Raw genomic sequence first — 22,752 nt, forward strand, 5'->3', positions numbered from 1 at the left:
AGAAAGGAAGCAATGCTGGATCTGGTTCTGGGAAATAAGGTGGGCGATTGGACCAAGTGTCTGTGGGGGAACGCTTTGGTAAAAGCAATCATCATGGCCAGGATTTTCGGGTCATCGGGTGGGTGCAATGCGCGGGCCCCGGAGCAGCCAGGAAACGGTCCAACACCCGCAATTGGCCCCTGACCGTGATTTCACGCTGGCTGGCCAATTAACAGCCAACCAGCGTGCAATGCGTGCTGAAAGACTCAGCGCTGCCAGGTTGGGGCCAGGAGGAGGGTGGGCACTGAAGTCTGTGAGGTGCGGGGGTGGGGGGGAGCCCAATGAAAGCTCCCTGAAGCTGGAGATCTGCCTCAGGGAGCTGAAGAATTTTAAAATCAAAAATAAAGATTTGGAAATTCTGAAATAAGAAGTCCCCACATAGGACTCACTCACATGAATATATACATAATAAAAATTCTGTCAAAACATTTTTTAAAAAATTAATGTCATGGGTGAGGTTTCCTCAAAAATGCAACATTGAACGGGCAATGAAAAATCTCTCTTAATTAATAAATTAATGGCCTTGATAGGCCTCTTAATTGTCGGCAGGCACGCTGCTGACTCTTGTGCGTGCCCATCAACCGAAATATTGCACAAGTGTGCGATGAAATCAGGATGCTCGCCCGACGTCATCGCGCGCTATTTTACGCCCGATCAGGCGGGGCATGCGCCTGCCCACAGGATGTAAAATCCTGCCCCATAAGATTTAGACTGTAGTAGTGATGGAGTGGAGCAAGGAAGAATCTAGAGTAGAACTTTTAAATTGGAAGAGGGTTACGTTCAATGGGTGAGAGGGTATCTATCCAAGAGACCTTTCAGGCTGGTTGGCATACTCTGGAATGACAACATAAAAGATATATGCAATTCCCTTATGGTCTGCATCACCGTGCTCTGCCCCTGTAGAAGGATGGAAACTAATGTTTGAGCCACTGTCACCACCACATGTTCCTAATCAGCCATGTTCTGTGATTCACCCAGTAGTGCGCCCTCTAATATCCAGGATTGGATGGACCTGTGCTGGTTATTGTGGCAGGTGGAATTAATTTTAAAAATATTCTGCAAAATGTTTATTTCTTCCATCTGAGTGGGAGCACAGGCTGCCTCCCTCAATTGCATAACTGACTGTTGCCCTCTCCTATTCCCCATTGTCTTTTGCCCTCCTACAATTCCCTCCATTCACTGTTGCCCCCCTTCAATTTCCCAAAAGCACCTCCTACCGACTGCACCGTCGGCACTCAATGCACCATGTTAGGGACTGGGGATTGGGGGGGGCGAATTAATTTGAACAGCCTTTTCTCTTCTCACTACCTGTCTATAAACAGAAAAATGTTTTTGATTTTTTATTTCCCCCTTTATAAGTGGTGGCATGTTTTCCCCAACCCTTCAGTTTGGAGTGACCCAACCCTCCAATAATAACCCCACAACAAACTCGAGATAAAGTAAAGTAAGAGGATTGGTTTATTTTACACACACACAAAACGTGGGAAGGGGTTTCGCAACGTCTACCCCTTTTGCTCTCATTCAATAAAAGAGGGGTGAGGGAAAGGAAGGGGTACAGGGCAAGACCACAATAAAAATAAGAGCTGTTGTTACACCCAAGTCTAGAGTCCAGAATCAAAAGTCCAGTGGTGTATTCCTTCAGAGGTTAGCAGGCTGAAACTGTTGCAGGGTGATCCAACTTTCCAGAAACGAGGACATCACTGATGGGAAAAGGCACATAAAGATGAATTAGTCTTATAGGCACAGATACAGAAGTTCTAATGTTCCAGTATTTCACCGTGTAGATGAGGGCCAGGCACTTTACCGGGACAGGGCTCTTTCTGTTGCTACCTGTTAGATTGTAAAATGTTAGACTGCCTGGGTTCAGTTCCACACGGCAATATTACAGGTTCTAGCAGCTTGGGGGAGGTCACATGACACCTCCTCACCCGCTTCATCTCCTGGGTTCTGGACAATGGATGTATTTTCCAAGGCCTGGAATCTTGAGGTGTTTATTAGAGGAGTCAGGGTCCCTTTTGTCCTTGCAGGCATACTGACTCTGTTGACCACAGCTCTGCCTTAGAAGTGTAAAAGGTTTGGGTGCCTTTCTTTGGAATTTGATTCTCTGCAGTCACAGGAGCATTAGCACCTCCTTAAAGGTAACAAGGTCCCTGCTGGTTTCTGAAGGTTAGAAATTCCTCTGGTATAGGTCTTAGCTAGTCAGGCTTGTCAGGGTAAAGCCTTTGTCCATTTTTAAAACATAAAAATAATAATTTCATGAAGTAGCCCCTCTCAAAATACCACAATTTGGGAGAATTGATCCTTTTGAACCAGCCACAGATGATTGGTCTCATTACGCAGAACGTCTCATGTTCTTTTTTCAAGCGAATGAGATTACGGGGAAAGAAAAGAGACGAGCAATCCTCTTGAGTGCTTGTGGGAGCAAAGCCTATGGTTTGATTCAAAGTTTGACAGCACTCATTGCCCCAGGTTTGAAGAATTTTGATGAATTGGTGGACCCCGTGAAGGGTCCTCACTCATGTTGCTGAGGTTCAAGTTTAATTCAAGAAATAGAGACTCGGGTGAGACAATTGCATGCTACATGGCAAATTTGAAGCAGCTACTGGAACATTGTGAGTTTGGTACATCTCTAAATGATATGCACAGAGATCGTTTAGTGTGTGGTGTGAATGAGGACACTATTCAGAAAGTATTATTGTCCAAAGTGAATTTGGTTTTCAAAAAGGTGCTAGGGATAGCACTGGCCATGTAAAGCGCTGTAAAAGATTCATAAGCAATATAAGGTGTGCAAAATTGCAGCGTGCTCCACATCTAGCGGGTAACCACAGCCAAAAAGGGCATAAAAATGCGAGACTCTTCCAAGAAGAGGGAAACAGCCCCCACTAGCTGAAGAATAAAGAAAAACAACTTAGCAGTGAAATTGAAGGATAATTTTAATAGAGTTGGAAATAAACAGTCTTTTAGTGATTGGCAGTTTAAAAAAATCGCAGGCCACTATTGACACTGAAATGGACATATAATGAGGCAGTGCAAGAAAAGATTCAAGCAGGCTTGTAAACAAAAGAAGAAGCCCAATGAAATCAACAATATAGACGAGCCTGAAACAACAAATTCAGATATTTACTCATTTAATCTGAAAGTTGGAAAGACAGAACCAATATTTGTTACAGTGAAAGTAAATGGTAGACCTGTTAGAATGGAAGTGAGCATGGGAGCTTCGACTATAGTAATTGGGGAACATACCTTCAGATATTTGAATAATGGTGAACATCAATTAAGTTTAGAAGAAACAGCCGCCAAGCTCAAAACATATATGGGTGAAGATATTCACGTAAAAGGCATAAGCAGAATAACTGTTCATTATGGAAGCCAATCGGCAAAGCTACCCTTGATGGTGGTAGCAGGTGAAGGGCCAAGCCTCTGGGATTAACTTGATTCAAGGAGATTAAGTTAGTAGGAAGGTCTGAAATTTTCTAGTTGCGAGCAAGTGGGTTACCAGAGCTACTTAGAAAGTACGTCGCCATCTTTAAGGACGAATTGGGGAAAATCCAGGGCCTGCAGGCAAAAATTCATGTGCAACCCCTTGCTTCATGAAGGCTAGACTGGTGCCATATGCACTGTGAGAAAAAGTCTACATTAAACTGAACAAACTAGAGAAACTGGGCATTATACAACCTGTTCAGTTCTCAGAATGGGCAGCACCCATAGTCCCCGTCCTTAAACCCAGTCAAAGCGTCTGAATGTTTGAAAACTACAAACTGACAGTTAATAAGTAGCTAACCTAGACAGGCACCCCATTCCAAAAATCAAAGGCCTGTATGCCAAGCTGACAGGAGGGACAACATACACAAAGCTTGACATGAGTCATGCTTATCAACAATTAGAATTGGATAATACCTCCCGGGGCTTTGGCCAATTAATACCCACAAAGGGTTTGTACCAATATACACGATTGCCTTTTGGTGTCTCCTCAGCTTGCGCCATTTTTCAGAGAACAATGGAAAGTTTACTGAAGGGACTGCCCCAAGTTGTAGTCTATTTAGAAGATGTATTAGTTACAGGATTAACTGAAAAAGGGCATTTAGCAAACTTAGAAGTCTTAAAACATTTCTTGCAAGCCGGAATGCATTTAAAAAAAGAAAAGTGCACATTCCAAGTGAGGGAGGTAATCCATTGGGGCACTGGGTAGATTCACAGGGCCTCCACCCTATTGAGGGGAAAGTGAGAGGCATAAGAGAGGCACCTGCACCATAGAACGCCTCAGAGCTCAAATCATTCCTGGGAATGATCAGCTATTATGGGCGGTTCTTACCCAATTTGTCTACAGTGCTGGCCCCCCAGCATTCCCTACTCAAAAAGAACCAACGTTGGTCTTGGAAGGCATCCCAGGAAGAAGCTTTCATAAAGGTGAAACAATTGTTGCACTTGTGCAATCAAGTGGTTATGGTACTGGGCTTGTAACCCCAAGATCAAGAGTTCAAATCTCACAATGGCAAACTATGAAACAATGACCAGACGAAAGAATCGGTGCTAACATGTGATGCATGTTCCTATGGAGTGGGAGCAGTACTCTCTCATCAGATAGACGATGGCATGGAACAGCCAATAGGTTACGTATCAAGAACGCTAACCACAGAGGAAAAGGGATACTCACAGATAGAAAAAGAAGGCCTGTCCATCATTTTTGGTGACAAGAAATTTCACCAGTACGTATCTGGTCGTCATTTTACAATCATTTCAGACCACAAACCACTGTTAGAGTTGTTTAGTGAGGAAAAGGCTACACTGCCCACAGCCTCAGCAAGAATACAATGATGGGTCTTAATTCTGGCAGCATACACTTTCGTACATAGGCCTGGCAATCAAACTGCAAATGCCGACACACTTAGTTATTTGCTTTTACAAGAAAATTATGAGCACATCCCAGTTCCGCAAGAACTTGTTTTACTGTTAAATTTCTTAGATTCCTCACTGGTATGTGCTTGATAGACCAGAGGCTAGGCAAGTTGGGACCCAGTCCTATCTCAAGTATGAGAACAAGTGCTACAGGGTTGGTCACAGGAGCCCGTATCTGACGAAATGAAACCATACTTCAACAGAAGACATGAAATAACCAGCCAGGATGGCATCTTATTGTGCGAGCACGAGTGATAGTTCCTCCAAAGGGAAGGGATCCACTTTTATTGAACTACATGGTGGCCACCCAGGAATTTTCTGAATGAAGACCCTAGCACGCAGCTATTTATGGTGGCCAGGGATGGATGGCGAAATAGAGAGTTTAGTAAAGCAATGTGTGCAATGTCAACAACTGCAAAAGTTGCCAGTGACAGCTCCGTTACACCTATAGGGATGGCCAAGTAGACCCTGGGTGCAGTTACATGTTGACTACATTGGGCCTTTCCCGGGAACAACGTTTCTGCTCATTGTTGATGCCCATTCAAAAGGTTGGATGTACATGAGGTGACGTCACCATCATTGGCTGCTCCAATTGAGAAGCTATGTCAAAGTTTTGCCATTCACGGACTACCAGAAGTAGTAATTTTCAATAATGGCACAGCAGTTATGAGTGCTGAGTTTAAATGGTTTATCAACCTCAATGGTATCACTCATGTAAAGACGGCACTGTACCACCGTTCCTCAAACAGGCTGGCTGAAAGGGTGGTTCAAACATTCAAGGCAGACATGAGAAAGCTAATTGGCGATTCCTTGACAACCAAACTAGCACGCTGTCTTTTTCATTACAAGACTACCCCTCACACAACAACAGATGTCACACTTGTGGAGTTATTGTTGAAACGCTGTCTCAGGATGAGATTGAGGTTAATAAAGCTGAATCTAGAGGGGAAGTTGGAAAGGAGTCAGGGAAGCCAGAAAACTAGACGTGACTGACATAGTCGTGAGAGGAAATTTGCCATGGGAAAGATGGCATACATGAAGAACTTTGGGGAAGGACCAAAATGGTTACTGGGTGAAATAAGTGCGGTGACTGGACCTCTATCTTACCATGTGGAGGTGGAAGGAAACATGTGGACTATCTAAGGAAGAGAGAGACAAATCACCAAGATTTGGTTCCACCAGTGATCATGACTGGGTCTGCATTCCCTATTGAGGATACTCAACCCAGGACTGACATGTCTGATGTTCCTGTAACAGTTGAGGATACAGAACTACAAGAGCCCACTGAAGCACCTGATGTCCAGGCAACTCCGGAAAAGGAAGTTCCTGACAAAGAATCTGAAGTTTTGGAGCTGCGATATTCCACATGTATCAGGAAACCACCTGAAACACTGAGCTTGTAAATTCCTTACCCAATACTATGTTGTCTTGAAACATTGTACTTGTAAATATAATATCTATAGCTGAGTTAAAGGGGGAGTAATTATTTAGTGTGTATGCACCTTTAAGAATAATACTGGGGGTGGTGATGGCGTAGTGGTATTGTCACTGGGCTGATAATCTAAAGACCCAGGGTAATGGTCTGGGGACCAGGGAACAGGGATGGGCAATAAATGCTGGCCTAGCCAGCGACATCCACATCCCATGAACGAATATATAAAAAAAAACTTATTAAGGAAAATCTGTAGTGACCAATAGGAGAGTAGCACAGCTACCTCAGCAGTCAGTGTAGAGGTAAAGTTGGAGTTGGAAGCACACATGTAGTAGCAGCTGAGTATATTGTAAACAAACTTAAAATTTCCACCCAAGAAGTTTCTGCAGATCAAATCTGCAGATCAACTCTATCATTATGGTTTGGCAGTTGTTGTATTAATAGTAGCAACTTGTCCATCCTTACAACAGTGTTCTATTTATGGGTGAATGTGGCCAGCTAGAATGCTGAATTACTTTACTTTGTGACGCTAACATCATCAACTGGTAGGTTCAGTGGAAGCTTGCTGCCATTGAAAGGTTTGTTTCGACATGACTATCTTTTATTTAGTGTGTGGTGCATGTAACAAACTCAGTAATACTGCTGCACAATAGAGTGGAATAGTTCTATTTACTGTCACAGGTAAATCATCCATCTGTTTGTTGATGGGTAGTCGGTGCCTAGAGCCTCATTCCTGATGGTTAATCAGCCCCACTCTCAGCTCCCTCCTTGGAGTCCCTGACTCACCCACTTCCTGACAGTCTGGGAGTTTGGTGCTTATGCTATAACTATATTCAGCAACTTAACATCATTGGTAGATTTCCCCTGGCATTGTTTGGCATATTCTAGAGGTTGGGAAAAAACATCAATGTTTGCTAGACTCACTCTAAAGTCCCAGGTAGGCATTTACCCCTGCTACTTCTATGTACAGAATCGAGCTGAATGGAACTGGTTCATCTCCTACAGCCTTTCTCTTGGCAAGGGCTTGTTGAAAAGCCTCAGCTCCAACACTGATATAATCTACTAAGAATTTAATTCAGTTCCAACTAAGGCTCCCAAAAGCACTGATTGACTCCCCTGTCACCACCAAGCCAGCATTTGTGGATCTTGATCAATGATATCTTGCAACCTGGATGATCTGGAATGCACAACTCTACAGGGCTCCAAACCCTGCAAACAATCCCATCACCATTACCCACCCACCATGGTCACTGGGTTGTAACTACCTGAGCACATGTTTTTGCATTCTAGCTCATTCTGTCATGCCCTAAATGAAACCCAAGGGTTTTTGTTCAACACTTAAATCAAGGTGAGGCCGTTGGCATGTTGAGTAAAACCGTGACAACACAGAGCAAGCCTTACCCTCACACTGAGCATTGCAGTGAGATCAGATTTCACAATAGATCCATAAATCAGTGAAAGAAATGGAAGTGAACAAACTGTTTCTAACTGGTTGATCTAGCAAAGACTGAATGTGGGCGACTAGAGGAACTGAACTTGTTTACTTTGTGAAGTGAGTGTTACCGATGGCAACTCCACCAAGCAGTGGATTAAACAGATGGTTGAGAATATTGAATGGTTTGTTTCAACATGGTTACCTTTACTTAACGTCCCAAGGGTGGGTGTGCACCCGACCCGACCTGGCGTAAAATAGTGCATGATGACGTTGAGTGAGCGTCCCAACATCGTCACACACTCGCATGATATTTCGGTTGGCGGGTGCACGTGAGAGTTGGCAGTGCACCCGCCGATAAGTAAGAGGGCTGTTAAGGCCCTGAATCAAATAATTGAAAGTTACTTTTCACTGCCCGTCCACCCTAATGGCTGCGGGCGGGCACATCAGGCAGATGGCCTTTGGATTTTTTATGAAACCTCATCCACGGGCGGGATGAGTTTTGCAGCAGCAATTTAAAAAAATAGTAATTTTTACATGCTATTTTTAATATGTCCCTGTTCATGTGACTGAGTCACATGTTGGGACATGTTTCTCTCATTTTTAAAAGCTTTATTTTTGTTTCCAGAATTTTTCAGCTCCCTGAGGCAGCTCGGTGCCATCAGGGAGCTTTCAGTCCACGCTCCCCCCACGCATGCGCAAACTTTAGCCCTTGCACTCCTCCCACCCCAACCCAGGCAGCGCTGAGCTCCTCAGTGCGCCTTTCATGCTGGCTGCCCGTTAATTGGTCAGCCAACGTGAAGTCACGGTCAGGGGCCGATTGCGGGCGGGGGACCGTTTGCTGGGCCCGCCCGCCACGCCCGCCCAACAGACAGGAAATCCTGCCCCTTGTATTATAACTTGTGAATGTCATAATGAGCAATATGAACATAACAGACCCAATAATATTGATGAATATTAGGGTAAATTAATTAAAGCTGCTGTTGCTAGTAAATCTTCAATATTATTAGTGATAGGCAGTCTGGTTACTGGAGGTTACCGTGGTTACACATCCCTCTCAATTATTTCCCTGTTGTCCCTCACCAATTGGCTGCTACCAGTCATTGAATTTAGTGCTCACTCCCTATTCTGTAAATGTGTTAAACTACTTAACATCAATGGCAGGAGGCAAAGACCCCCATTGCTGTCCATTGCCCGCACGCTCCCTGTTCCCTGGGATATGATCAAATAGAAACCTGCTATTGCATTCTAGTGCAGTTAGCCATTGTACTCTAAATGAAGGCCAATGCTTTGCTGAACAGAACTACATCAAGATGTGCCGCCTTTAACTGAGGGATCAACCAAAAAGCTAAAAGAAACTCTCACCCTCACAATGTGTATCGCAGTGAGATCAGACATCACAATACACTTGCAAAATGGGCAGATTTGAGGCAGGAGGCTGCACAGCCAGTTTCTATTTTAGTTATCATGGTGCACTGACTCTTTGGCTGATCATTTTGGGAGTTAATGAAGGTCTGAACAGTTGTGCTTTGTAAAGGGCATGTGAACAATGGAAATATTGCCAGCCAGCTAACACTCCCAAGACTGCTGCTGTACAGGTTTGTTTATATATGTAGCTGAAAGCCTTCCTATTTAAACCACTGCTTGGTGCTGGGATAGAATGAATGACTAAATAAGGGCAGAAGCTGAGAGGGGAGGGAGTGAACAAGTGAATTATCAGCTTCTCAAACTATTCACCAACACTCAGAGCTCAGGGTTAAAACCTGAAGAATGAAGAGTGGGAGCTGAAGACATTCTTCACACGATGGTTAGAATGAATGGCTATTGAGACAGAAGTTGTAAAATAGTTTGAAGAAGTTGTCAGCTGTCCAAAGCCAGAAGTGATGGAATTTCCTGTCTTTAATATTAAGCTGGCACCAGTAACATTACAAGAAATTAAACATGCCAACAGTTTTGTACTGAGAATCTGTATCCAGTATTTACAGGTTTTATTATATGAGGGGAGCTACAAAATACTTATTGTTGTACTTCTAGCAATTCAGTATTTCCTGTATCTAATTTTCTCTTCTGCCACAGGTACACAGCTGGTGTCAGGGTGAGTGAGACAGAATGGGGATGTTATCAAACTACCCAAAGACTCCTCATGAGAAACAAAAGGACAAAGGCAACTGGATCTAATACAAGAGGGAGCAAATCCTGACCAAAAACCAATCATTAGAGATACAGCAATGGAGGGAGCCGTGCAACTGAGTTTATCCCCTGACCATCCCTCCGAGTCCCATCTATTTCTCAATGCCAACTCTACATCCTTTAATTTATTTTTTAATTGATGGTCAACAAATACCCTCTCCACAAACTTTTCCAAATGCTTTGTTAAAGAGAATAGATGAGGCAAAGACGATTGCATCTCTTAAGAGAAAGCTGGATAAATATTTGATGTAGTGAAACTTGTTGGTCAGATTGCAGGGCCTCCCAGAGGCTGCCTGCAGCCTGTGAGTTATGTTCTGGACACCAAAGTTCACTGAGATATTCATCTTACCATCTTCACCATGCTTTATTCTAACACCTGTTTCTCCTGTTCATTGTAAAATTCCCCACCCATTCCCCACTCTGTCACTGAACCCTTGGTGCCAGCTTTCCTTCTCAGCAGCCTAATCCCTTGTAGATGAGTTGAGGGAGCAGTCACTGCCACAGAGTGAGAACCACCTTTCAGAAAGCATCACTGCAGCAGCAGTCTGTGTGGGTGCCCTCAGTGTTGGACCAGTGTCGATTGCCCAGTGGATCTTGATTTAAGGCTTAGCTTGGCTGTACACCTTGAAGTTCCATCAGGAACTGCAGCTGATGCCCTTTGATGCTGAGAGCTTCTTCAATAAGAAAGTGGAGGGGCCACTGCAGGGCTACAAGAAGCTTCAGTAGAATTCTGACATGTTCCCAGACTGGCAGCTGAGGGGGACACTGTTCCAACTTGTGGCTTAGCTCGCCCCATCAAGAGGCCCATTCAGGGACAGGAGCCATTTCAAGTTGGGCCATAATGACTTTGTAGCATGCAGGCTCCCTTTTAGGCTGATCCATTGTAAACTCCGTCCATTTTTCATTTTACACAGTATTTTCCAGCTACCTGTTTGTCTCCTGATCCTTCTAGGTCTGTTCTGACTCTATTCCATTTAGCATGGTGGTAATACCACACAACATGATGGAGGATAAAAACAAAAAACTGCGGATGCTGGAAATCCAAAACAAAAACAGAATTACCTGGAAAAACTCAGCAGGTCTGGCAGCATCGGCGGAGAAGAAAAGAGTTGACGTTTCGAGTCCTCATGACCCTTCAACAGAACTGAGTGAATACTAGGGTCATGAGGACTCGAAACGTCAACTCTTTTCTTCTCTGCCGATGCTGCCAGACCTGCTGAGTTTTTCCAGGTAATTCTGTTTTATGATGGAGGATGTTCTCACTGTGAAGAAATGGCTTTTTCTCCACATGCACTATCTGATGGTTACTGAGACCCATACTCTCATTGAATCTGTGACAAGTAAATTGGTGAAGATGATGGCAACATGCTTTTTCTCTCATGTTGGTTATCTCAACACCAGTCTGGCAGGTCTGTTCTCCAGGACTCAGCCAGCTTGGGCAGCAGTGGTACTCTATGGGCATTGATGTTCCTTTTCTAGAGGAATTATATCCCCTTGCTGACTGCTTCTTTGAAGTGGTGTTTGACATGGAGGAGTACTGATATGCAACTGAGGATGTTTAAGAAGCAGAGATAGAGATGCTTGGAGGGAATTCCAGGGCTTAGGATTTAGGCAAATGAATGGCTGTCAATTTGGCCAAATGGCATGAGACTTCATGGGGTCCAAAGACAATGTCGAAGTCTTCCAGAGCTGGTCCCTCCTGGCTGTGTATCACTGTTCTGCTCCATCTGAACATACCCAGAGATGGTGGTGAAGGATTTCTGGAATACTGAGTGATAGGTGTGATTCAGAAAGTATGACTACGTCAGACAGAGTGTATTTGTCATGTCCAAATCCGATACCTAGATCAACGTTGAGTGGTCCAGCTGATGTTTTTCCTCTTGTATTTTTTGAAGGGGTTTTGACAGGCCATTCAGAGTGGATCTGGAGTCACACACAGACCTGATTGGATAAGGCTAGCAGGGTTCCTTCACTAAAATACATCAGTGAACCAATTGGCTCTTTACAACAATCTGATAACTTCATGGTCACCATTACTCATACAAGGCTTATTCCCGAGCTTTATTTATTTAACTGAATTCAAATCCAAAAAATGCCTTGGTGGTTTTTACGCTCACAGGATTATCAGTCCAAGCCTCTGGATTATAAAATAAATCTAGTCACATAACCACTATGTTATCATACCCAATTAAAGGATCTCAGTAAATTAAAGGATATTACAGCTGACATTATAAAAATACATTAGAACAGTTTTTGTTCAAGTTATAATGACACTGAAGTGGGAACTCTGGACAACCCATCAACAGGTTTCCCATCATCGACAAATGTTCGGGAAGTGCTACTGATCCAGAACTGGATTGGACATTGTTGAAATCCAGGATCTGAGACCCGGTCTTCAGATGGTGTCTGCAAAATAGGAGCAGAAAAGCATCACTTTGTAATGCATGGACTTATTAGGATGAGAGTGATTTGCAGGACTAGCTTTCCATTGCCTAAGGGAGTTGGAGAAGAATTTTCCAGAAACGTTTTCCCCAAAATTAACTTTGGTTTTTAATCTGTTTTCTGGCCTCTCACAGGAGATAACACAGCCTCGCTTGGGCTGAAGAAATCTTTAGATATTTTGCTGCACAAGGCATCACAGTTGTGTTAGACAGGCCAGCCCGATCAGAGGATCTTCACATGTCTGTCATTTTTTTGTATGTTCCCATGTTTAAGTCATTGAAAGAAAACATGAGAAGTTTAACATCGAAAATAAAAATGGGAGAAAAATTAACTAATGGTGTGTGTGGTCTGATTTGTACACAGATCATAGCAAGGGACAGATAGAGGAAGAACTGAATTCTCCAATGGGGGATTGCAGTCTGGGGAGTGTCTCTGGGCTCAGCTGCTGACTGGGTGAACTCTCTGAGCCGCACACCAGACAGGGCCCAGATACAATACACAGGCTACACATAGAAATGTACAAAAAGATGGATAAGGAAAGACCATCAGTCTTGTCCCATCCAGCAGACAGTATCAACTCTCTTGCTACTGTCCCACCACCTAATGCTGTCTCCTGGAGCATGGTTATTTCAGGAAAATCTCGAGACAATTCCCCTGAGACACCAAGACAGCCACATTATAGTCTAACCTAATTATTAACTCCCTGTAACAAGGACTGTTCTCCCAGGAACCTGTCAGGTTTTCATTTAAGGGACTGTAGTGTCCCCACTCTCAACACATGCTGCCTATGTTTCTTCCAGAACACTGCGTTTCTGTGACAAATCATACTGTCTTGTATCTGTCAGCATGACTACATCCATCTTGGGGGTTTCACCCACCTTAAATCAGTGTCAACTGCAAGTTCATAAAAGTTCAACCTTGAGCCAGAAAAACGGTCTCTGTTCTTAAGTTGTCAAGCATAGACACAGTGTTCCTTCATTGAGAAAAAAGCAAGTTACACAATTGTCAGATGGCTTGCGATGGGCAATTTTGTCCTTTAGGCAGAAAGCAGAAAAACTCATTTTTTAACCCTTGCCCAACTAAGCAATAATCACAAGGCTGTCTATTTTACATTTCTTCAGTCATGTAGTCTTCCTTTGTTCAACCGTCCTTTGTTGGTCTCTGCATGCAGGATTCTCAAGTGCTGTTCACAAGCAACTTCATCTGCAGGCGTTAGAAAAATGAGATTAAAAGAAAACATGAGTTAAAAATGGGATTACAAAAAACCTGAAAGAAAATGCGTTGACCTGAAGTTTTATGACTATGTGGCCAGAAGAGCCACATTTAAGATCACTTTTTCAGCAGTGGGACAGTTCACTCTAACATCTATAACATCCACTTTCTCTTCAAAACCCCAGTGCCTAACCTCACTTTATCCTTAAACGTCAGAGTAAACTTACAATTCATTCTATTTTGACTCCCTATCTCTTGCTTCTCATACTTCTTTATCCTCAAGTTTATTGGCAGCCACCAGAACATCACAACCATGAGGACTTCTGCTCCTGGTTCTGTTATGTGACTGTTCCGAGTCTTCATTCATTGTCTGATCTTTTTAAGCAAAGTTCTCCACTTCCACATTCATATCTGTAAGGATATACACTATCTTCAGTTCACACTCTCTCTTCATTTTCTGACACACTTCCAGACTCAGGGCTGAATTGTCCCAGATTTGCACTAAGTGCAGTAGCGAGCGGGTAAAACAACGTTTTACCCACTGGCCACAATGGTGGGTTTTCATGCCGTATCATCCCAAACTCAGCAGTTTATTTATGCATTCCCGGGAAACACGCCGCTTCCATGGCAGAGGCGGGCGAATCGGAGCCCGCCCGCCATCACCTCGCTGCTTCATCATGCCGAGTGCCATATTTAAAGTCTAGCCTCATGCACACATCTCAGTGCTTCCAGCCTACGACTGCTGTAGGGAAAGATGTCCACGAAAGAAAAAAGACTGCAGCCCCCAGGTTTTGTGACACATCACTGGAATGCCTTTTGGATGCTATGGAGGTCTGCCGCGAAGTCCTCTACGCCCGATCTGGCTGCAGGATGGCCAGCGGCGTGACCAACCAGGCTTGGGAGGTTGTGGTCAGTGCCAATGCACTGCAAAGAAGACAGCCACCCAGTGCCGCTACAGGATGAATGGTCTCATCCGTTCCACGAGGTTAATTCATTCTTCTCATCACTCTCAACTCACACACTCACAAACCCATCACACACCCACAGGGATCTCACACCTCAAGGGACAACACCACTAACTCTCACACATACCCTCACATCTCCATCAGGCTCAGATCCTCTGGAGCTCACGTCCTTATCCTGTCCATGGCTCCGCTCACCACACAAACAATCCACGCAGTGCCATGTGTCCTGTTCACACTCTCTCCATCTGTTTTCATGCAGGAGAAGCTGGCTCACATCAGCAGGAAGAGGTTCCAGACCAGGGGTGGAGTTGCCCACATTAGGCCCCTCACTTGCTTTGAGGAGTGTGCCATCGTGTTGACTGGTGAGGATGTGGACCCTGCCTGCAGCGATGGTGAGGTTGGTGGCAAACACCCACCTGATGATGACATCATCCCTCTCTCAATGCAACTGTGAGTGCTCTCTTTCCTGCTTTTGACTCTGCTGCCATGCACTAATTATCTCTACTTTGGTTCACAGGGAGCTCTGCCAAGTGACCAACACCCTCAGCCAGCCATTCCCTCAGCTCCATCCACATCCTTATCTGTAGCCAAGAGGACATCTCCTCCAGTGAGGAGACGGAAATAAGCAGCCTGGAAGACTCATCACCCCAGAGGGAGCAGCCGGCCCATGAGTGATTATGGAGGGAAAAGTGCGTGTGTGGCAGGTCCTCTCAGAACCTCATGCCAGCACGCTCCCATACATGTGGATCCATCATGTTTCACATTCATCTTACTGTCCTTAGCATTTTGAATGCTGCCTGCTGGGGTTCACTTTCAGAAGTCCATCTGAGCTAACCTGCATCTTCGTCCACCCAATGATCACATTCCCATGCAGCACCTGATCTTGCCCACTACAACTCTCGTTTCACTTTCGATTTGGACAGCATGGTTCTAATGCGGCTTTATTTTTACTCCCCAGTCCTTTGCACTCCCCCAGTCAACAATTTCCTTCCCCCCATCCCAGTTGACCCCCAGCATGACCTTTCACCTCCCCTCTGTGACCTACCAGCCACAACCATTGTTCTTCGGAGATGTCCAAATTAACGTGCACATTCCCTTCTGTAAAATCCCACCCCCATCCACATTCACCTCCCTGACCCCCTCCTTCCCACCCTCAGGGTCTGTGTCTGTCTCCGGGTCCCCACCAATCACCCTCGCCGCCTCTTCTTTCGCTACCATCGAACACTCACCCTCCCACCCTACTATCTCACTCTGCCTTCGGTCATTCCCGTCATTTCTCCATACTTTGCCCGCCCTCAGTTCGCTCCACAGGAGGCATGGATGCATCCAACCCCTCCCATGCACGTTTACCTGCACAACCCCCTCTCTGCACCCTCCTGGACACCCTCCCCTTTCCACACTCCTTGCCTTACACCTTCCATCCCCCTTTACACCTACATCCCTAGTTATGGTCTTTTCCCATGTTCTCCCATTACCCCCTCCTCCCCCTTTCTCCCTCCCCCCCAACACCTTCATCTCCCCCCTCCCCACCTCCTCCCATCCTGAGACCTTCATTTCCCCCCTCCCAACCTCACCCCATCTTGATACCTTCATTCACCCCTCCCAATCTCACCCCCCGACACCTCTTCCTCTCCCAGCCGATCCTAGCCCTTCCCCTCCCACCTTCTCGACCATCACCCATTGTGAGCATCGACGGTGAGTTTCCACCTTCCGTGAGCTGCTTCGCAGCAGAGCCATGTCCATGAGAATCCACCCAGCATGCATGGACGTTCCTCCAGTGTACCATTGGTATCAGGCTCCAGCATCTTCTGCTCCTTGATTGTCTGTGATGTGAGCAAAGCCCTGGTGGGTAAGTCCCAACCTCAACAGGTCGTAGTTGTCAAGATGTGTTCGACACCGGTGTGCTTTCCCGCCGACATGGATGGACAATCCAGCAGGGGAGGGACAATTCTGGCGGGCAGGCCTAATAATGATATGCTGATGCATTACAATGAGGTTCCCAATGTCCAATGGCGGGTAACACAGCCCGTCTGAGTGGACGATTGCAAACTGGTTTCACGCTGTCTTGAAACTGATTGCACCATATTGTACACTCACGCCACTGAACACGCCCAACAGCATTGGGCATGGAAAATCCCGGCCACTATCTCTTTTTTATTTTCCTCTTTCACTCCATTCTGCCAGTCCATGGTCCTCATTTTGTGACCATCGTCCTAAACATTTAACCAAGATTTAAACTAAGCAGTTGTTTGTTCTGCACATTCCAAAATTGTCAGCACTCTCCATTTATTATCCCCTCTGGGGCAAATGTCATCTACGTACCCGATGGAGATAATTGTTCTGTGAACGTCATAGCTCTGTCTTCTGTGTCACAATCACTCCCATTACCACTGGGTTCAGACCTTGATCAACTTCATTCTGTTCCTCAGGATTCTCATAAAAAAAAATGACCATTTCAAGTAAAAGGTGTCCTGTTTACTACTGGTCAGAGTCTGAGATTTTATAATTAATTCCAATTAGTCATGAGGAATGAACTTTAACAGTTTGATTGCTATGTTTGACAAGCACTGTCTTGCTATAATGATCTATCACCGTATCAAGGTCTTTCCATTCCCTGTGACATTCTCTTTTATAGTTTACCATATCTCATGCATTAAACTGTCTCAGATACTCTAATCTGATGGACCAGATTTTCACTCCTGAGGCAGGCTTGCTGCACACGCCTTGGAAGAAACTTCCCCAAGTAGTGGAATCTTTGTTTTGGTGTGACGGAGGGCAGGTGTGGGATAGAGTCAGGCCCACTCTCCCCAGGCACAGGTTTTTTTTTATTATTCATTCACAGGATGTGGGCTTCGCTGGCTGGGCCAGCATTTATTGCCCACCCCTAATTGCCCTTGAGAAGGAGGTGGTGAGCTGCCTTCTTGAACTGCTGCAGTCAATGTGGTGTAGGTACACTCACAGTGCTGTTGGGGAGGGAGTTCCAGGATTTTGACCCAGCAATAGTGAAGGAACAGTGATATTTTCCAAGTCAGGATGGTGAGTGACTTGGAGGGAAAATTTCAGCTGGTGGTGTTCCCATCTATCTGCTGTCCTTGCTCTTCTAGATGGTAGTGGTCATGGGTTTGGAAGGTGCTGTCAAAGAAACCTTGGTGAATTCCTGCAGTGCATTTTGTAGATGGTACACACTGCTGAAAATGTTTGTGGATGTGGTGCGAATCAAGAGGGCTGCTTTGTCCTGGATGGTGTCAAGCTTCTTGAGTGTTGCTGGAGCTGCACTCATTCAGGCAAGTGGGGAGTATTCTATCACACTCCTGACTTGTGCCTTGTAGGTGGTGGATAGGCTCTGGGGAGTCAGGAGATGAGTTACTCGTGGCAGGATTCCTAGCCTCTGACATACTCTTGTAGCCACTGAATTTATATGGCTAGTCCAGTTCAGTTTCTGGTTAATGGTAAGCCCCCCAGGATGTTGATACTAGGGGATTCAGTGATGGTAATGCCATTGAACATCAAGGGGCGATGGCTGGATTTTCTCTTGTTGGAGATGGTCGTTGCCTGACACTTGTGTGGCACGAATGTTACTTGCCACTTGTCAGTCCAAGACTGGATAGTGTCCGGGTCTTGCTGCATTTGGACATGGACTGCCTCAGTATCTGAGGAGTCACGAATGGTCGGCTTCCCACCCACTTCCAATCACCCCCGCTGAGCCCGCCCGACAAGGGCAAAATCCTGGCCTAGGTGTGGCTCGCTTATTCCATCCATCCATCTTCAGTATCCGCTTTATCCTCAGAGGGTCTCAGTGAGCCAGAGCCCAACCCAGCATGATATTCCTATTTATTTTTAGCATTGTAAAATGTACCCAGCCTATCAAAAGTCAGCCTTTTTTCCATGTCACATTGACCACATGGTACAATGTTTGCCAATAAGTATATCTAAGTATGTGCGTTGTATAGTAACAGCTTTATTACCATAGCAACCACCATAGAATTGGCAGAGTATTCAAACGTTTGTGTCATGTATTTCTTTGGCCCAAGTGAATTACTGGAGTAGTAAGCAATGATAATTTAATATTCAATCTGGCTCTCACACTGCAGGCTTTTTGCTAAAGTGGCCCTTGCTTGAAAAATAGAGGGTCATAATAATGTGAGGAGGCTCAAGTGGCGCGTAATACCAGCATGGACAGGTTGGGCCAAATGGTCTGTTCTGTGCTGTATATCCTGTGTGATCCTATCCTATGTAACTCCTATCTTTACATTTATAATAGTAACTGACAATGTAAACTTGGGACACTCCGTAATTATACAGTTTTTCTCTCAGATTTGTATCTTGTTTGCCTTTGGCTTGTGTGCTGCTGTATTGTTTTTCATTGCTTCCTGCTACTTAGGCCCAGAAGATAGGTTTCCCCTGAGTGCTGAGGAAAATCAACCCCATCAAATTTGTTATGGCCCAGTATTCTTCAGTTTCAGTGAAGTAGCTAATATTCCTACTATGTGGCAGCCATGCACTCTCTACAGCATTAGGCAAATTGCCAGTGTTTAAAGTGCAGTGTAATAAACTGCAATAAACCTCAGAGAGTGTGCTCCAGGATGGTATATTAGTGATGCCTGAGCAACCTAATAGATTTTAATGAAAGGCCCAGGACAAGGATACCGTAAATACAAGGCTATTAACTTTACTGCTAAAGAAACAATTCTAAAATAATGATTAATACTGTCCTGTCAGTTTCCTGTCTGGCAGGTTTGATTAAAATTATCTCAATGGTCTACAAATAAGGGCATAATGATGTTGTCCACAATTGTCTTGTCTTCCTACCTTGTTCCTGTTAGCACTAATCTTGACTGTATAGAACATACATCAGAGACCAGCCATGCTTCACATGTTGTGAAGAAATCTCCAGAAGGTGCATTGTACTTTTCTTAACATTCAGTTGGAATTGGAATTCATTTCACTGTTTATCTCTAACTGCCTTTCCCTGACCAGGGTGAAGAAGAAAAAAGAAGCCTTACCAAGTGTACCTGCACCTGAAATTATGTCTCTTACATAATTCTAAGTGGGAGCCTTCCAATTCGTAAGAAGATGGTTTGCTCTGTGATGGTCAACTCTGTGTTAAGCACTGTCTGTTGTGGCTTAGGAGGCCCACTCTCGCATGGCAGTCTCCCGCATTTGCTGCAGAGGAAGACAGTGGGCTGAGAAGGTGCACAATTTAGTGGCCTCTGTTTTCTCTGGGCCCTTTTTTCAGCTAGCTGAGATTTTAATTTCTCTTCATCTTTTCCAATGCCCTTCCAAACAGTCAGCTTCCAGAAGTCATGGCCATTGGCGACCGTCTCCCAGTTGTCAGTGCCAATGTCTGCCATCTTCATATCTTGCTTGCAGGTGACCTTGTGGAAGAGGTATGAATGCCCAGGAGGTCGTGACTCAGTGGCCAGTTCACTGTATGGAAGATCTTTGGATATATGGCCGTCATCCATCCGCTGAATGTGGCCGAGCCAGTGCAGTTGGCTTAGAAATGAATGCCCACTCCAGGACCCCTGAGATGGTGTCCTTGTCCTGCCAAGAGGTGCTGGGGAAATACCTGGGATAGCAAAGGTGGAAACTTTCAGTGTTTTTTCCTCCCAGGCATATTTTGTCCAGGTCTCAGCACTGTAGAGGAGTATGCTAAGGACACAGGCTTGGTAGACTCACAGTTTGATGTTCTTAGTCAGGTTAATGTTGTTCCATACTCTCTTACTCAGCTTGGTCATAACATCTATAATTGTCCCAACTAGCTAAGTTGCCTGTGTGAACATGGATGTATTTTTTTAATTTTTGGGGGAAATATGGTGGTATTCTATCAAGAAGGCTGTGTGTGTGTGTGTGTCCATGATTAATTAAACTGGGGTTAGGCTAGTAAAGACAACGTGTCTGTGGGAACTGAGAGATGAAAGGTAAAGGTGCTAGATGCATGCATTTGTAATGAGAGGCCATGGTGAATTTGAATGGACGAATAAATAGGTTGAGTTTTAAAATTTGCACTAGGTGATAGGTAGAAACTTGACTTTTCAACTGTTAAACAAAAGGTCAAAGGGCTGTTAATAGTGGTGATACTCACTAAAGGAGATGCTAATGGTGACCTTAAGAGTGGAAAGCAGCCTGTTCCACTATTAACAGCCCTTTGACCTTTTGCTTATGACATCTTTCACAATCTCTCCTTTTCCTCCACCTATTGCTGGCCTTCTAACCAGTTTCATCTGTCCCCCCCGCCCCCTTAAACAGTATATATTTCACCACATTTCTACTTCCCTTTAGCTCTGAAGAAGTCATTTGGACTCAAAACATTAACTCTGTCTTTCTCTCCACAGATGCTATCAACTCTGTCTTTGTCTCCACAGATGCTGTCAGACCTGCTGAGTTTTTCTAGCATTTTTTGTTTTTGTTTCAGATTTCCAGCATCCACAGTATTTTGCCTTTATTTAAGGAAAGATGTTGAGCTGAGTTGTGAGGCTGTGTAGGGGAGAAGTCCTGAGACCTGATCTGTGCTGAGAGAAGGTGTGAAAGTTGTGAATTTGAAGCAGGTATTGAGTTTTCAAGCCAGAGACGTCTTTGTTTTTAGAAGAAAGTCTGTTTCTGAACCTCTCTTTTGGATTTCCACAGTACAGTGGAAGAGAGTGAGAAGTTGTGTAGTATACCTTTACTTAAAATGACAGCGGTTTATTGCCTTGTGTAATGTTACTGGATTTTTATGGTTAGAAATCTATAAAGGAGCTGTTACCAAGTAGTTTACTTGTGTGCTCTGACCAAGTGGGATTTTTTGGGGATGTTTTGTAAAACTGTTTTAATTGGGTAACTTTAATCTTGTGTGCTTAAGTTTTTTTCTTCTTGTTAATAAATCTTTTAATTTTAAAACCTAAAAGTGTTACTGGGATTCTATGCTTCTGGGATCAATAATTCCCTCCCTCAGAAAAGTTATGATCAGTAAGACAAGTTTCCCTCTGGGATTTGGCTGGCTCAATGAATAACATTGGCTAATAACATTAACTTTATTTACAATATATTCAGCAGCAAGGACCCATGTGCTTTCTGCTCAAACTTTAACTCTACACTCACTGCTGAGGTAGCCTGTGCTACTTTCCTATTGGTTACTACAGATCATGTGATCTTGCCTAACAAGTATTATTCTTAAAGGTACATTACATGCTAAGTAAACCATAGTTACTACATTCCTCCCCCTTTAACTTGGTTACACATATTATGTCTACAAGTACATATTTTTCAAGGCAACATAATATTTACACTGGGTAAGGAATTTACAAGTTCAGCCTTTCAGGTGGTTTCCTGGTACATGTGGAACATCGCAGCTCCACAACTTCAGATTCTTTGTCAGGAGCCTCCTTTTCCAGAGTTGCCTGAACATCAGGTGCTTGGGTGGGCACTTGCAGTTCTGTATCCTCAACTCTTACAGGAACATCAGACATGTCAGTCCTGGGTTGAATGTCCTCAACAGGTCATGATCACTGGTAGAACCTAATTTTGGTGATTTGTCTCCCTCTTCTTTAAATGGTCCACATGTTTACCTTCATGTGGTAAGATAGAGGTCCAGTCACCGCATTTATTTCACCCAGTAACCACTTTGGTCCTTCCCCGAAGTTTCTCACTTATTCCGGCTTTTCCACAGTAAATTTCCTCTCGCAACTTTGCCAGTCGTGCCTAGTTTTCTGGCTGCCCGGACTTCTTTCCACCTTCCCTTCTAAGTTCAGCATTATTAAGCTCAATCTCATCTTGAGATGGTGCTTCAACAATAACTCCGCAGGTGGAGGAAGGGTGGTATGGTGCAGTTTTCACATGACTGATACCGTTGAGGCTGATAAACCATTTAAACTCAGCACTCGTAAATGCCGTGCTGTTAGCAGAAATGACTACTTCTGGTAGTCCGTGAATGGCAAATCTCTGATGTAGTTTCTCAATTGTAGCACCCGATGTTGGTGACTTCACCTCATGTACGTCTAACCATTTTGGATAGGCATCAACAATGAGCAGAAAATTTTTCCCAGGAAAGGTCCAACATAGTCAATGTGTAACCGCACCCAGGGTCTACCTGGCCACTCCCTTGGTGTAATGGAGCTGTCACTGGCAACTTTTGCTGTTGCTGATATTGCACACAGTGTTTTACT

At 44.4% G+C, this 22,752-nt stretch overlaps 1 protein-coding gene across 1 annotated transcript in view; it reads right to left on the reverse strand.

Moving 5' to 3' along the window:
- Positions 1 to 1,530: 1,530 nt before the first annotated feature.
- Positions 1,531 to 22,752, reverse strand: part of LOC121288623 (lipopolysaccharide-induced tumor necrosis factor-alpha factor homolog) — a 93,018-nt gene continuing 71,796 nt past the window's right edge. The window contains exon 6 of the mRNA XM_041207264.1: positions 1,531 to 1,739. Coding sequence (XP_041063198.1) covers positions 1,685 to 1,739 — 55 coding nt within the window. The 3' untranslated portion in view covers positions 1,531 to 1,684. The remainder of the gene's footprint in view (positions 1,740 to 22,752) is intronic.

The sequence above is a fragment of the Carcharodon carcharias genome, chromosome 15 (assembly GCF_017639515.1).
Source record: "Carcharodon carcharias isolate sCarCar2 chromosome 15, sCarCar2.pri, whole genome shotgun sequence".
Lineage (NCBI taxonomy): Eukaryota > Metazoa > Chordata > Chondrichthyes > Lamniformes > Lamnidae > Carcharodon > Carcharodon carcharias.